The sequence below is a fragment of the Rattus norvegicus genome, chromosome 7 (assembly GCF_036323735.1).
Source record: "Rattus norvegicus strain BN/NHsdMcwi chromosome 7, GRCr8, whole genome shotgun sequence".
In the NCBI taxonomy this organism is placed as follows: Eukaryota; Metazoa; Chordata; class Mammalia; order Rodentia; family Muridae; genus Rattus; species Rattus norvegicus.
The window spans coordinates 49,418,456-49,435,896 of NC_086025.1; the positions used below are offsets into that span (position 1 = coordinate 49,418,456).

The 17,441-nt window shown below is 40.0% G+C and overlaps 1 protein-coding gene across 1 annotated transcript in view; it reads right to left on the bottom strand.

Annotated features, from left to right (window-relative positions):
• Positions 1 to 13,794, bottom strand: part of Glipr1l2 (GLIPR1 like 2) — a 30,403-nt gene extending 16,609 nt beyond the window's left edge. The window contains exons 1-4 of the mRNA XM_002729783.7: positions 13,521 to 13,794; positions 4,476 to 4,727; positions 1,937 to 2,040; positions 805 to 890 (exon numbers count right to left, since the gene is read on the bottom strand). Coding sequence (XP_002729829.5) covers positions 805 to 890; positions 1,937 to 2,040; positions 4,476 to 4,727; positions 13,521 to 13,751 — 673 coding nt within the window. The 5' untranslated portion in view covers positions 13,752 to 13,794. The remainder of the gene's footprint in view (positions 1 to 804; positions 891 to 1,936; positions 2,041 to 4,475; positions 4,728 to 13,520) is intronic.
• Positions 13,795 to 17,441: the final 3,647 nt, after the last annotated feature.

Here is a 17,441-nt window from a genome sequence, read left to right on the forward strand (position 1 = left end):
GCTTTGAACTTAATATCAACATCCTTGTGTAATTCCCTTTTTGTGTAAAATTTTATCTATGAAGTAATTTCATAAAAAAAACTTTTGTCTAAGAAGGTCTAAAGGGCAGAGAGAAGAAATAAAATGTGGGCATTGGGGCTTTTCCCCATTCACCAAATGTATATGTGTGGCTTTTGGGGCTCTGCTCTACCCACTAAATGTATATATGAATATATGTATATGTGTATATGTATATATGTCTGTCTATGTGTATGTACACTTAAAATTAAACAAAGTTCAGAGATTCTTGCTGGGCATTCTTGCCAGCTCCAGATAACTAAGTGTTGTTCTGTCAGTAGTACTGATCCTGTAAATCACCCCTGATGGTTGCTATCAGCATTCCCTTAATTGCCGACTCCCTTTCACTGCCTGCCTCAGTTAACCCTAAGATGTCAAATCTGGCTTTTGACACCCAGGGGACTAAGAACAATAAGAAAAGATTCCTTAAGTATGTTTACTTTTTTTTTCTTTTTGTGGATACTTTGGAATATTCTTTTCTTTAAGGAAGTAATTGTGAAACTGACAACTGTTTTAAAAGCAAGCTGTGAAGTTCTCTCATAGAATAACTCTAAATTCTCTTTCCTTGGTTTGGGAGATCAATAGAGAAGACACTGTAGTTTGGAAAGAGGAACAGGAGCAGGTGACACTGTTTTGGCAGTACAGTGAGAGCATCGGAGTTGGGGCAATATTAACAGTACAACAACAGGAGAGTCGGCCACTCTGTTTTCTCTTGATCTTACATCTTCGGGATTTATTTCATCTTACCGCAGAGGAAGTCTATGCATTTTTCTTCATTAGTGCACCGAGAACAAAACTGCCCTGCCTGATAAGGCCTCCTTGTCAGTGTTCCTCTAGGAAAAAGCAGGAAGGAAAGAGTCAGGTGTTACATTATAGAATGTTAATTAAATTCATGGTATTGTGTTATTAATTTGCGTTAATTAAACAATGTTGTCTCCACATCTTGTTATTTTAAGAAGATGATTTAGTTAAGAAGATTCATTTATTGTCTTTATTTAGGGGAAAACAACCAGTAAACAATGAGATTTATCTCTCTACCATCCTTTTCTCCTCTCTGGTTTTCTTTCCTTCTTTTTTTCTCTTTCCTCTTTCTGGCTTAGTCCCAAAGAATAGTCTTTGATCCAAGGTGGTCAAGTCTTTGTTTCTACCTAAGATGTTGGTTAGAGTGTTTCCTATTTGGAAATTTTAGCCCTGTTACTAATAGTATTTTACAACTTAGGATTTCCAAAGACAGTACTTCAAAGATGTAGGCTACTGGGGGGTGGGGGTGGGGGAAATAGTCACTTGCCATTAGTGACAGGTGCTCAAGTGTAAGGAGAACAGTCACACGATGAATAAGCTGGAAGAACCCAAGCTTCCAGGGGGCAGTTTGATTCAAAGACTTTCAAAGTGCTCACCAGACTCTGATGTTAATGGATCCTTGTGTGACTTACAGAAGTCCAAACAACCACCTGTGGTCAGTGCAGTGTACTTCATGTTTCAAGGCTGATGTGTGCCTAAAACAATTCTTAGTCCACAAACTTCAACCTAGCTTGAGCTTTAAAACGTCTATTAATGATAGGAGAATGTACCATTTTGGAAAATAGTGAAAACCCAGTGGCAGCGCCTTTAGTTACTGTAACGTTAATGCTAAGCTTCCTTCCTATAGGTGGTGACCATTAAAGCGCTTGCAAGTACAGCCAATTTGCTCAAGGTATGACTTACTTCATATGAAATTTAAAATAGTTCGTCATGAAGTCTTTTATTAATATCTCATATTTAAAGCTTTTATGGTTAGTAAAGACTTCAAAAACATTGCAGGTTAGGAAAACTAAAAGTTGACATATTCTCATTTTATTTTAATATCTCATTTACTTTGTATTCCTTTAAGACCACTCACCCTGGTGCATAGTTACATATGAAAAGTGCTGCGTATGTGATAGCTCCAACCTTTGCACATGGAGTAACAGCGCAACCGACTTTGTAGGAGTGGTCCCACACAAGCTGAAACAAACGTGAGAGAAAACGTGAAGTTCATTTAGAAGTACTTGTGTTATAAATTCTATGTTCCATTCACACGGAAGCTTGAAATTCAAAGACTATCAAAAATTGTTTCTAGACACAGGTAGGACACTGTTGTGAATTCAGGAAACATTTCCGGAACTGTATTAATGTATATTGTAGAGGGCTGCAATAACATTCGCAACCGCTAGATGACGCTGGCTTCCACTGCGCCCCATGTGGAAGGCCAGGATAGCCTCCGCCATTACAAGATGGCGCCAGCCTTCGCCGCGCCAGCCGACTCCCTTTCAGGACGTTAACTGTGCGCATGTCCAAGAGTGCCTTCGTGCCAGGTCTTTGCCCACTCCGGGGCGTGCCTGATGAGATCATGGGTAAGCAACCAATCAGGTGTGGATGCGCCGCACTAGGGTGTATATAAGCGCACCATGTTGGCGCGGCGGGCCCCTCCTCTATAAGATTATAATAAAGTTGGTCACAGTAAGGATTTCTATGTACCCGCGTGTTTCTTGCCGGCGAGAAGTCACGCGTGGGACAGTATATATTGTCATACTTTCATGTTATGGGAACAGCTGAAGATCACTGATCCAGGAATTTAAGTCATATCTGATAAGGTGTTTGCCGACTGATACCTGATTAAATTGGCATGAGAAAGGAAAATTAGAGAGAGATGAGAGAGAGCTTTGTAAAAGCGGAAGTTTCTGGTAGAAAAAGGAACAACGGGGCCACAGGCAGAAGCAAGCAAGACACAAACACAAACAATGGCACCAGCGGCTCTCTTTCCTTTTGTAGAGACATCTGGATCACAATGAAATAAAATGAAATAAAATATGAGCTTTGCATTAGAGAAGACCAAGATCCAGCTGGACACCCACTCAGAGGAGAACTGCAGGATGTAAAGTGAATACATTAAAAAAGAAGAAGAAGAAAGAAAAGACCAAGAAGAGATTTGCTCCCTACAGCCAAAACCAAAACAACAAAAACAGACAAACAAAAAACGAAAAAAGAAAACCAAAAAACCATCCTGAATTATAGGGGTTAAAGAAAAAGGACCAGAGTAATGACAAGTATTCCAGAAATTCTCTGTGTGATCTCAATATTAGTAGAATTTCTCAAGTAATGAAGAAAGTTCTTTTGGCTCATGGCTCCCAGGGTCTCCTACTCAATTCTTAACAAATTTTAGTTGTTTTAGAATTTCCATTCTTAAAGAAATAATAGGGTTATATTAAAAAAAAATAGAGACAAAGGCCAGGTGGTGGTGGCCCAAACCTTTAATCCCACTACAGAGGCAGACAAATCTCTGTGAGTTTGAGGCCAGTCTGGTCTACAGAGTTCCAGGACATCCAGGGAGACACGGAGAAAGAAATTCTGCCTCAAATAAACCAACCAACCAACAAACAAAAAAGCCAAACAACCAAAAACAACAAACAAAAATAATCCCAAAACAACAATGACAAAATCTGAGGATCGACCACTTCTCTAGTAACGTGTGAGGCTTTGGGACCAACTCCTACCACTGCAAAATATAACAAAATAAAATGATAAAATATAAGAGTCAAAGCAAAGTCTAGCAGGTCCAATATCGGGAACAAGAATGTCTTGGTGGCTGGAATTACAGGGCAGAAAGCGCCATTATAATAGGAGGAGGATAAAGGCACAGTAAGGGGTCTAGCCTTCCTATCTTAAGGAAGAAGGTGAAACTGATAATAATAATAATAATAATAATAATAAAAAGAACCAATAAAGAAGTCTTTGAAGAATCCATTTGCTAGAAAAGGAAAGGTAGAGTTAAAAACTATGAAGAAATTTCAAAATTATGTTTTACATGAAATATAAGGTGGCTGAGAAACTCATGTTATATTTTTAATATATTCAACTTCATTCCAGATCTCTTTGATTTCTGACATAAATATTCATAAATATTCAAGTTAGTCGGGTGATGTTGTTTTGAGACTGGGTGGGTAGAAAGGCAAGGTCCCCGTTCTCCGTGGAGTTTGAGCTCTTTATTGTACTGTATGGAATAGCAAAGGTGAGTAAGGAAAATGAATGGTGACTGGGAATTCCTGGAGGGTGAGGTGAGACCTGGAGCCCAGCTGTGGAAATAACCCTAGAGATTGGCCTGTTAGTCACATCATCTGCCTGTTGATCCGCAGGGAGTCGGGATGCAAGCCGCTTTCTTAAAGGTCTTCCTTCCATCTCTACTGTGTGCTAGTTTTGGAACAACCCCCCTTCGTCTTGAAGTGTGCAGACAATGGCCATTTCTTGTATGATTCACATAATGGATGGTGTGGTGGGCATTTAAAGACGCAGACAGGATTAAAATTTGTCCGGGGAGTGATTCTGAACTTGTAAATTTGAAACAGGAAAGTAGGCGAAGCAATTGGAACGCCTACTGACTTAACAATATGTGAGACGTGTACCTGAATATAATGAGAGCAGTCCTCGTCCTCGATGCAAGTGTCATTGACGTAATTGTAACTCTTCCTTTCTTCGTGCCAACTTCTGATAGCATTGGTTGCAGTAAAGTCCTTTTCAGGACCAACCCACATGTTTTCACCAATGTCAGTAAATACTGGATGGGACTCATGGACTTTATCTAGATGAGTATTACGCTCAAACACACATTTTTTACCCCATGCTCTAGCAGTCCTCGATAAAGCTACGTCCCAAGTCTGAAAGGAAGCACAGGCAAAAGCAGAGAGAAAAAAATTAAAGATAATGAGCAGAGACCAAGGGAAAGGCTGTTCAGACACTGCCCCACCTGGGGATCCATCCTACATACAGACACCAGACCCAGTCACTCTTGCAGATGCCAAGAAGTGCTTGCTGACAGGAGCCTGATATGGATGTCTCCTGAGAGGCTCTGCCAGAGCAGGACAAATACAGAGGCAAGTGCTCTCAGGCAACCATTGAACTGAGAATGGAGGAGTTAGAGAAAGGATTGAAGGAGCCGAAGGGGTTTGTAACCCCATAAGAACAATACCAACCAACCAGAGCTCCCAGGGACTAAACCACCAACCAAAGAGTAAACAAGGAGAGACCCATGGCTCCAGTTGCATATGTAGCAGAGGATGGCCTTGTCTGGCATCAATAGGAGGAGAAGCCCTTTATCCTGTGAAGGCTCATTTCCCAGTGTAGGGGAATGCTGGGGTGGTGAGGTGGGAGTGGGTAGGAGGAAGAACATTCTCATAGAAGCAAGGGGTGGAAGTTGGAAGAGGGAGGAACTGGGAAAGGGGATAACATTTGAAAGGTAAATACATAAATTATCCAATAAAAATGTTGTTTTAATACTCTATTTTTTTTTTTTGGCATTTACTCCCTTAGGTAGAACTAGGTCAACTTTGTATTAATTACGTTTTTTTTTCTTCCTCCTGAGCAGTATTTGTAGGAAAAACTGTTTTCCGGTCACCAAAAATAAGATGACTGCTCTCTAAGACAGAAGTTTATTAATATGTCTGTAATTGAAATAGTCAAGTGAAAGATTAAACTAATCATTCTAATGTCTTTCATATAACATTTCAGGATTATATAATAAGCTTACATACAGTTTGATTAGAATATGCATTTTGATGTTGTCTTTGTGCCTTGTACATTAAAATATCCATCCAATAGCTTTTTATTGAGCATTCATTGTATATAAAGTATTATTTTCAGATATAAAAGTAGAAGTCAGTTTACATTTGGTCCTCACATTGCTGTATTCCCAGCACTGAGGTGGTAGAGACAGGAGTATTTTGAAGACCCGCTGCCTGCCACTCCAGCTGAGAAAACAGGTCAGGGAGAAACCTGGCCCTAAAGAGGTGAATCAGAGAGGGCACTGGACACCTTCCTCTGCCTCTATGTGGGCATGCACCTCTGGAATCACACACAAGCCTCACACACATATGTGCACACACATACACAAGCATCACACACATACAAGCATCATGCACTCACACACATGCACCTATACACATATAAGCATCACACACATACATACCCGCATGCACACATGCATGCACACACACTCACAGATACTCACACACTCTAGTTTGTGTCTAGCCCTTTTGACATCTAAATTTATCTATAAGGCATCAATAAATATATCCAATCACACTCTAATTTATGGCACCACATGAAATCCTTTTCACATAAGCTTTCTGACAACTTCCCATACTCATTACGTTCTTATCTTAAAATCTCCTTTCTCATCTGTAGTAATTAGTCTTTTCTCTTTAGAACAAAATTATTCTTTACCTTTTGTGCAAAGCGTAGTGAGTTTATGGGGCTGAGAGTTCGTTTCCCACCCCATATATCCTTCATGCTTTTTACAACTTTCATGCAGTCTGACTTCTACGAGTATCCCTTACTTTACAGAGGGCTCAAGCTGACAATCTTGGGTGTCTAAAACCTAACCTGCATAGTTTTAAGATAAAACGTTACAAAAAAAGATCTTGGAAATTTTTAGGAAGACACGTTGAACATTAAAAAAAAATCCTAGACATCTTTTTAAGTTATTTTCCTAGTTGCCACTCACAATTATAGTATATGCATGTGAAGTATCAAAAATAGTCATAAAACAAAAATACCTTAAAAAGTTAAAATGTATATGCTTCACTTTATTGTATCTTCTCTTGTCTTTGTTCTCAGTTTGAATTTATTCTCTTTATAGCCAAAATTATATGGTAAATGCAATAAACTTTTTGGGTTGGTAAACCTGGGTAGAAGAGGAATGTATGCTGTGATATACTTAATGCTGATGTGACAGACTATGGACCAAGCTACAGTATTACGACTATATGTGCAAAAGACAACACTACTTTGCAGAGGGAGCTGAAACCCTTCCTTATCTGGGTTTTGCCTAAGAATGCATACATGTATACAAATGCAAGAGGCTGGGAACTATAGTGGGCCTTATACGTCATGGCCAGATACATTCTGATTTTCCACTACGCCCACCTGCCCACTAACCCACTTCCATTGTTGGGGATCCATTTCTAATCATGTAGCCCTGGTGCGTATTTTTCCCATAGCTTTACACTCCTGACGCCCTGGGTTCCCTCACTGATTCTTATATCCCTAGGAATAAGATAAAAGGCATGACACCCTTTTTCTATCTTCACTCCTGGAAACTGAGGGATTTTCAGCTTGCTTGTAACTGTCAGGCAAATGTTTCCTTTCTAACACTAATAAAACTATCTTTAAGGTTTCCAGCTTAAAATTTTGTAATTAATGTGTTGAAAAGTCAAAACTAATGACTTGGAGGTCATGATATTTTTCACTAAAGCCTATTAAATTAGATTAATTTGCCAAACAAACAAACAAACAAACAAACAAAAAACCAACCAACCAGACAAACAAACAAAACCTCCCACAGACGCCAACCGAACCTCAAAAAACACCTGGATCAATTTCTGTACTTATAAGAGTCTTAGGAATGTTTAATCTATGTAAGCACTGACTAAGCTTTTTAGGTAGTTTTGCATAGGACTCCTTTAAAAGATATGATAAATTTATTTAGTTATACCTTCCTGAGGTAAGAAAGTATTACCTATACATAATGTATATACATGAAAAAACAGAAACATGTAGAGAAAAAAATGTAGGAGCTTATAAAATAATAAGTTTGGAGATAATGTTCCTATCCAGAAGGTTATCAAAAAAGAGTCCTATGCCAGATATGAGAAACCACATTGAGCTGTTGATCCAGGGGCCACAGAGAGCTCCCCAGATATTACAGGTGATTACTAGTTCTCTTCATTACTTACCAGACCTTGACGATAAGATTCCACTGCTGAATACATCACACACTTTCACTCATGAATGAAGCTAGTACTGACCTAGAAGTTTCATCCTTGATGGGTAGCATTTGTAGTGCCTCGAGGTGCACTGTAGGCTGCTGGTTAAGGGAAGCCATCAGTGCCCTTACCTAGCTGTGAACCCTGTAAACTGCAATAATGACCAGCTGGACAGGATATGCCCAATGGTGTAATATTGGCATGAATGTAATGGGGGTAATCAATTCATGTCTGGCACGGCAAACTTGGGCTACTCAAGATTGCTTTATCAGTATAAATAAATGTGTGATATGCTGTGATAAAGAACATGACCCTGAGAGAAAGGGCTTATTTTATCTTACATCTTAAACACCACCCTGAAGGAAAGTCAAGGGGGAAACTCAAAGTAGGAAACAGCAGGAAGAACTGAAGTGGAGACCATGGAAGACTTCTGCTTGCTGGCTTGATCTCCATGGCCTGCTCAGTTTGCTTCCCTTTATGACTTGAGACCATCTGCACATAGGTGGCACTTCCCGTATCAGTCACTAATCAAGAAAATGCTCCAGATACTTGCCTATAGATCAATCTCATAGAGGCATTTTCTCATTTGAAGTTCATCTTCCTAAATGATTCTAAATTTTGCCAAGCGGACAGAAAGCTAACCAACACTACCCAAGAACTAGTGGGAAGGCCAGAAGCCCCATTACCATTGCTTTGCTGGAAGGACATAATATCAAGCTGATTCTAAATTGTTACCCAATATACACAGAGACTTGGGCAACTCTTACCCTTCACCCCTCCTATAAGGAGTGATTGGCTGTTAGCACAGAGACGCATGGCTGGCCAAAGCACAGGGCACAAAGCACTGTGGCTCAGTACTAAGTATATCAGTATCATACCTACTCACTTCCAAGGCTCAGGGACATTACTAAAGAGTGGACACAAAGATTCTAAGAGCCAGAGATGGGGAAAGATTGCTGTGAATAATGTCTTCTGGACATGAAACAAGCTTTGCAGTCATGAACTTAGAGCAGCTGGGGTTGCTAGCACAAGACCTGCACAAGATCAGCCTGGTCAACACTACAGCATGAAGGAGAGGTTCATGAGGCAAACGCCAGGAAGCAATAACACCAAGGGGCCTCGAACTTCAGTACATTTCAGAATCTTCTGTATGACTTTATGTTAAAATATAGACTAGACTATTAGACTCCAAGCTTGGATTTGGGATTCAGGAGGCTCAGGGGAGGGCCTGAAAACTTTTAGTTCTAACAAGCTCACTGGCAGTTCCAATGTTGTGAGCTTGGAGACTATATTTTAGGAATCTGTTAGGTTAACAAATAGAAGAAATGTCAAAATCAAATGAGGAAACCAGTGTTGGGGCAGATGGGGGAAAAGTCAGAAGGATATTTGGGGTTTGCTGGTTGCCAGCATAGCATTACGAACTGAGCTCAGTGAAAGATGCTGTCTCAAAAAGAATGAGGCTGAGAGCATCAGAAGAAGATACTGGGTGACCTGCTCTGGTCTCTCTATGTACACATGAATAAAAACCACACCTGCACACATGTACACATATGCATGTAACATGAAGATTATCTTGGATATGGAAAAATCAAAGAAGACACTAATTTAAAGGCTGATGTCCCAGTGGATAGGCACAGTCCCCAGTTGAGGGATGGGGTCACCCACCCACCTCAAATATATTAATCCAGAATTCCTTCTGTCAAAAGGAAATGCAAGGACAAAGAGTGGAGCAAAGACTGAAGGAAAGCCCATCGAGAGACCGCCCCACCTAGGGAGCCATCCCAGACACTATTGTTGATGCCAAGAAGTATTTACTGATAGGAGCCTGATATAGCTGTCTCCTGAGAGGCTCTGCCAGAGCTGGACCAATACAGATGCAGATATACACTGCCAAACATTGTACTGAGCATGGGGACCCCAATGGGGAAGTTAGGGCAAAGACTGTAGGAACTGAAGGGGTTTGCAACCTCATAGGAAGAACAGTATCAACCAACCAGAGACCCCCAAAGCTTCTAGGGACTAACCCACCAACTGAAGAGTACACTGGGGGTACCCATGGCTCTAGCTGGACATGTAGAATTGCCTTATCTGGTATCACTGGGAGGGGAGCCCCTTGGTCCTGCAGAGGCTCAATGACCCAGGATAGGGGAACACTAGGCTGCTGAGACAAGAGTGGGTGGGTGGGTGTGGGAGCATCCTCATAGAAGCAAGGAAAAGGAGGAGGGGATGGGAGGCTTGTGGAGGGGAAAGTGGCAAGGGAGATAACATTTGAAATGTAAATAAGGGGGCTGGAGAGATGGTTCAGTGGTTAAGAGCACCGACTGCTCTTCCTGAGGTCCTGAGTTCAAATCCCAGCAACCACATGGTGGCTCACAACCATCTATAATGAAATCTGATGCCCTCTTCTGCTGTGTCTGAAGGCAGCTACAGTGTACTCCTGTACAATAAAATAAAATCTTAAAAAATAAATTTATATGAAATGTAAGTAAATAAAATAACCAATTAAAAATGAAAAAAAAAAGCTGATGTCGATGGCCAGGGACTGGGGGACTTAATATTAAGATGTCTCACTACACAAAATATTCTGTAAAGTAGTGTGACCCCCACCAAAAGCAATTCAGACACCTAAGGGGTGAATAGAATAATAATAATAATAAAGCCCTGAAAGAAAACAAACTCAGAGGGCTTGGATGACTGAAAGAGCTTAGAAATAAATTCTTGCACAATAGGAAACTATTAGAGAGAAAACTAAAAAATGTGGTTTCTACACAGGTTGCCAAGACCATTTAATTGACAAAAACCATAAAACATGCCTTGGGAAACTGCATCTCTGCACACAAAAGAATAAAATTAGACCCTTATCTTATACCATACCAAAAAACTAATCACAAATTGACCAAAGACCTCACTGTAATACCTAAAATTACAATATTTTTTCCAGAAAAATGTAGAAGACAAACTTTATAAATTGGATTTGGCTATGATTTCTCTAATATAGTACCAAAGCATATGCATGAAGGAAAAGGAGGAAGCCTCATTAAAGTTTTAAGACCTTTTAGAGGTGTTTATTTTTTACATGTATGAGTGTTTTGCATGCATGCCCATATATGGACCAACTGCATGCCTGATGCTCAAAGGAGCCACAAGTGGGCGTTACGGCCCCTTGAAGCAAAGTTCGAGAGGTCTGGGAACTGAACCCAGGTCCTAAGAGCAGCAAGTGATCGTAACCATCAAGCCATCTTTTCAACCCCAAGTTTAAGACTTTTACTATCAGTAGGTAGACAACCCACACGATGAGAGATGGCGTCTGTAGATACTCTGTTCTCTCAGCCCCGCCTCTCCACTCTCCCACAGATCTGCCCTCTCTTCTCACAGTTCTAATCCACCCTCTCATCTCCGCTCTAACATTCTTTTCTTTTCCTCTTTCCTGGTGAGGGGCAGGAAGGAAAGCACCCGGAAAGGAGGAAAGGAAGAGGAAAAAAAAAGAAGAAAGAAAATACTGAGACAAAACTCACACCAACTTTTATTTAGAGAGAAAACTAAGAAAATGCAGGGCAGAGCCTTAAGCTAAGCCTACAATGTATCCTTTCCAAACTTTAAATTATATGGTGTGAGCTCACAGGCCTGACGTTTCCTAGTCTTCTTTCTATTGCAATATCTGATGCATTTCAGAGATCACAAAGCTCACAAAGGTTGTGCCAGAAACCACCATGTTTACTCATTTTTAAGAGGAAGGATAATTCAAATTTGGTGGAACAATAACAAGGAGTAGAAAATACAAAAGGCTGGCTAGAAAAAAATATCTTTGGTAAATAGGACTATGTGTGTGTTATGGTCTGAAGCATCCTCCCCCTCAAGAATAGCTGTAGCCATTTTGTTCCATGCCTGTGAGCCTTTCATGTTGTTGCTGTAACATGCCTGCCAGTGATTGACACAAAGAAATGAGTCTTTGTCAAGGCTCAGAGGAAGGACATGCTGACCACATACCTTGTTTTGTTCTGTGTGTTCTGAATGTCCTGTACGAGGTTTGCTAATCCTAAGAAGTTCCACAAAGCTTTATGTAGCTCAATATAAATCAAAGGTCAATATTAACGTCTAAAGTATTTTGAGTCAGGGCTGACCACCGGGCAGCACTTCCTGCATCTACATATGAACTCACTGTGGTTTTCTCCTTTAGGAGCAGACAGAAAAAAGATAGCCACTGTCATAGTTCAGATAACTCTAAGCTATGTCCCTGGTCTGACCAGTATTAGGGTATGTATTCAATAAACTATTCTTGCATGAGGTCAGTGTTCGTATGGTTTGTGTGGTGATTCCCTGAACCTCAACAGTGAGGAAATACTGACCACACAGGACAAAGTAAACAAGGAACAAGAAACAGATGGCCAACTGAAGCAGCATTTCAAAAAGTAGCATCCGGTCCTAAGAAATGGCTCTGCTGTTGACGACTCCTGTTCACTTGAGTTCCATCCCAGAGTCCACAGGGCAGAACAGAATTGACTCTGAAAGCTGTCCTCTGATATCCACATGCCTGTCATGACTTGCACTTTTGCATGTGCATGTACCTGTGCCTGGGTGCACAGATACACAGTAATAAAATAAAAATTTAAATGTAACAGAATTTTTAAAAACAATTAACATGAAAACAAAATCCCATTTCACAATTAATATACCAAATGATTGAAAATATCCAGCCCAGGGAAGGTATAAAACCACAACGCTAACATGTTGCTGGTGTTTGCTGAATTTGCCGCTGAATATTGTTTTGAATATAGTAACTGCTGTATTTAATTTTTTTAAAAAAAAGCAACATTATACCTTTAAAGACTTACTTCAAAACTTTTTGTGAAGGAACTGTTCCTCAAGACAGACAAGATGCATCTCTGCGGATGACAGTCTTATGTAATTTATAAGGTGAATTAGAATTGCTCAACAGACTAATAAGGAAAGGGTGGCTTCCTTTCTAGATTTTTGCAATCATATTTTAGTGGCAATTATGAAATCTCCAATTAATAACCTTTAGGGAAGTTCAGGAGTCACATCTCCTCCCAAGGCCAGATATATTTCACATCTCATTTCTCTGACAAAGAATTAAGAGTCCTGTTGCCCTTGGCTTTAGAAACTATAGACTATGTGAAATCTCCCGGCATTCATGCCTTCTGATCCTGGAAATACTCAACTAGCTACCCAACTAGCCTTTGGGAGCAAAACTCAATGCAGGGATAAAAACAAACAAAACTGGAAAACTGGAAAGAAAAGGAAAAAAATAATCAAGCCTTAATCAAGTTTTTGTTTGTTTGATTCTGGCAGAATTGGTGTGAAAACATTTACAGTGGAAAAAATTTCAAATAAAATAAGATCTGACCTTATTTTCGAGTTATCCTGAGTCTCACTTTCTACTAATTCACATCCAACTTTCACTGATAAGACTGTATTGGTTCTTGATGGTTGAAAAACAGTTGCATTAAAACACAATTTCTAAATTGGTGTGCCTTAAAATTTGCACTCCTGGGGCATACCCTAACTTTTTTCACAATTGGTTCTATGCAAAAACAATGGAACTGATCGTATATCAGAGAGGCAATGGTTATATTTAAAAATGTGTATTTTTTTAAACTCAAATGAGAGTCTCTCTGGGTTGCCCCATGCTTTGCAGAAGTGGCCTGGGAAACAGCTTTCTGGCCTCACCATGAAGCGTAGGTTAACCCCTGGGGGGAAGACAGTGCCTCGGAGCTCATTATGGAGATTCACATATTCATTGATAAAGTCTACATCCTCTTCAAGCGGAAGTTTGGCGTTCAAACCTGAGCTCATCAGCAGAAGCCACAGCTCACACAGCCACAGCTTCAGTACACCTCTTAGCCTTATGGAATTTGACTGGGCACGCCACACCACAGACAAAGGCAGAGAGGCCTTCATGCTCGCCCAAGGACAAGCCAGTGGACATGCGCCAGCCCACTCCTGTGACCTACTAATCTACGGGTCGGCAGAGGGGTCTGAATAGGGAAAAGAAGGAGGCGTGCGAAGCCGGGAAGAAAAATGCATGATAAATGTTTGCTGAATTTAACGAGTACATGTTTTTCACAAGACTAATTGAGCACTAGCGAGTTGATTTCTGACACTGAAGGGTGTGGATCTTTCACTGATCAAAGATTAATCTGTACCTCAAGTGTTGAATGACTAACAAATCTGAAATATCTTGGAAAGGAAAAATGGTCATTCTTCTCGTGTTATTGACGTTCATATAATTTTATTTATTAATTGTTCTTACCTATGGAGTTGTGAGTGTTTTTGTTGTTGTTGCTCTTAGGGAACAGGGCATTCGCTTGAAGATTTATCCCAAAATACCTAAAAAGAAATGTGGTGAAATTTATCTTTGACTCATGTCACAAAAAGCAGTAAGCCTACACATTCATCAGACATATTCCCTAATGTGATATGGAATGGTGATGGGTATCCTAAGTACTACCATTTCCTTTTAGTCATAGGGAGAAATTAATTCAAGGTCCCAGGCCCCGGGGGGAGCTGGGGACTTCCCTATAGCTGAACGGCTTCTGTGGTAAACAGTTACTTGGTCCAGATGTCTCAGGGATAACTTCTCCATCTTGCTGGCAGGATGGAGGCAGGAACAAGTTCATGTTCCCAGGTCTTTGTTTCTTTATCACTCTGAGCTTGGGACCTAATATCTAGGGGAACTAATTAAGGACCCTGAAGCCAAGCGCCCTGAATACAGTCCAGTCTCCACCGTTTAACCTTGTTTAACCTATGTCAAAATGCAAGGGGATAACACTACAGGTCCTGCCCCCACCTCACTTTGTGTTTCCATCCTTGAAAAATGTTGTATAATCTCCCTTCCGGGACGTGCCTCGCATCTTGAAGTGGCCACCTCCCTGAGCACTCAGTAAATAAAGCTTTCATTTTTAAGCTTCCATTTTTAAAATGAGTTTTTTCAGCTTCCATCCAGAACCCAACAATGGTCACATTCTCTGACCAATTATATAGGAAAGTCCTTGTCTCCTATGTTGATAAATATTTCTATAATACTTCCCATAGAATCCAATGTGGTCGTGAATATTATTTTAAATTATTTAAATTAACCTTATAAAACACTTACCATTTGTATCTTCTGAAACAGATGGACAATCATTTCCGGGGGGAGGTCAAGTATTTGTCTAAAGAGCTTTTGTCATTAAATCTCGAAGGTAATTTTTCATCTTATTTTTTTTTTCAACAAAAGACGGGCTCTTCTGGAGGAAATAGGTAGGTTGGGAAGTACAGATATGCCTCATGCGATCTCTGTCCTCAAAAAGCATGAGGCTTTCCCCACTGTTAGCATCCTTTGCTGGAGCTAAGCACGGTGCTATTTTCCTCAAAGGCCAGGACTCAGTAGGCTGAGGCAGAAAAACGAGTTCCACACCAGCCTGGGCTTCACAGCAAGTTTGGACTATCTCAGGCTACACAGTAAGACTCTATCAAAGCAAAAAAATGAAAAGTCCTCCCCAGCCACGTAACCACATAACCATTAATAATCCTGTGTACTACCAAAAAAAAAAAAAAAACCACAAAAAACAAAAATAAAATGCAAACAACTAGTTTGTATATTTGTTATAATGATGAGCCCACAGTGGCACTGTCCAGATTTCACAGTTCACATTAAGGTTCATTTTGGCTGCAGTACGTCCTGTGGATTTGAACATATGTATAATGATTCGTTACATATTGTATACCATTAAGATTAATGACTTTTTTGTGTCACACAGAGGTGTTTCAGAAATTCCTTTGTGCGATCTATATGTCCTTCCCTCCGATACCTTGGCACTCTCTTCTCCCTTTTTGAGAATGTTGTACAGTGCACAAAGGCACTCTACAACTTGTAACATGTAAACTGTTCACAGTGTCACATTCGAATTTCTTCCATGCCTTTTAATTGTTTGATAGATGACTACTTTTTAACACAGTAATAGCCCATTTTCTCAATGTAAAAACCAAACAAAGCATTGCTTTATCCATTGAAGGAATGACGATAATCGTTGTTTTCAAGTTTGGGCAATTATAAACGGTTACTACAAACACGTGTTTGAAGATTTTTGTATGGACATTATTTTCAGCTCTTGCAGGTAATGCAAAAGAACAACGTACTTATTGATCGTATGGGAGGAATGTGGTCAGGTTTGTTTGGTGGTGATGGTGATGATGATGGTGGTGGTGGTGGTGATGATGATGATGATGATGACGACGACGACGACGATTTCGTTACTGTTTTCCTGTCTGTGTTTGAATACTTGTGCCATGGCACAGGCTCACATGTAAGGTCAGAGGACAACTTTGAGGTGACATTTGCACTCTTTGTGAGTTGGAATTCAAGTCACCAGGCTTGCTTTTAGATCGCCATGCTTGTGTAGCAAGCGACGCGTTTACCTGATGGGCTATCTCCCAGGCCTCTATGCTCAGCTTTACAGGGACCTGGCTGAACGATTTCCCAGTGTGTCCATTCTCTGTGCATCCCCACCAGGATTGAGAGAGGATTCCTGCCGCTGCACACACTTGCTGTTGTCAAGTACGGGAGGCTCTTAGTAGGTGTATAGCGCTGTTACATTTAGTCTTCCTTTCCCTGAGGAAATATTTTTTCATATACTTTTTAACTTTATCGTGGACGCTGGGGTCTTTGACCCACTTTTTTTCCCGTGACTTTAGTATTAATTCTTGAGTCTGAAGAGTAATTTACATATTTTGGATAACACTCATGGATCAGGTATGTTTTTAAAAGTATCTCCTACTTTTTGTCAGCAACTTATGAGTCTTTTTAAAATTTCAGCGGAGTCTAGGTGATCTCTGTGCTCCCTCTCACCGATTATACTCTTAGTGTTGTGTGGAAAAATTCATTGCCCAATAGAGTTAAGACGCATTTCTCTTGCTGTTTGTCTTCTACAAATGATTGTAGGACACTGTTATAATAGCATCCTTTTCAGTCTTTGTTTTTGTTTTGTTTGTTTCAAGACAGAGTGTCCCTGTGTATCCCTGGCTGTCCTGGAGCTCACACTGTGTAGCCCACGCTGGATTAGAACTCAGAGATTCAGCAGCTCCTGCCTATGTATAGTAGCACTCTTAAATGTTTGTTCCATTTCACCAGTGAGTTTATCTGTGCCTGATGCTTCCTAGTTGGGAAATTAATATTTTTGTCAATTTATTTAATAATCACATGCCTATTCAGATTTCCTTTTTCCTTTTGTATGAGTTTAATTTGGCTATCAAAATGTTATAAAAAGTATACAAATTTAAAATATAGTTTTCTGAACATTTAATGAGAACAAATGAGGAATAAAGCTAACAATACACAAATGGATGATTTTTGTTCTCTGCGTTGGTCTTAGTGGGAGTATACTTTGACTTTTTTTTGTAGTCTTTCCTACTTTCTCTCTCTCTCTCTCTCTCTCTCTCTCTCTCTCTGTATGTGTATCTTTACCAACAAACAATCTTAAGAATAAAAGTGTGAGCTTGACTTTATTCCACTGCTTTCAAATTTCTATACTAATATTATAATATTTATTAAATATATGTATATATTTTCATTTAATATACTAAATAAATACATACAGGGTATATGTTACA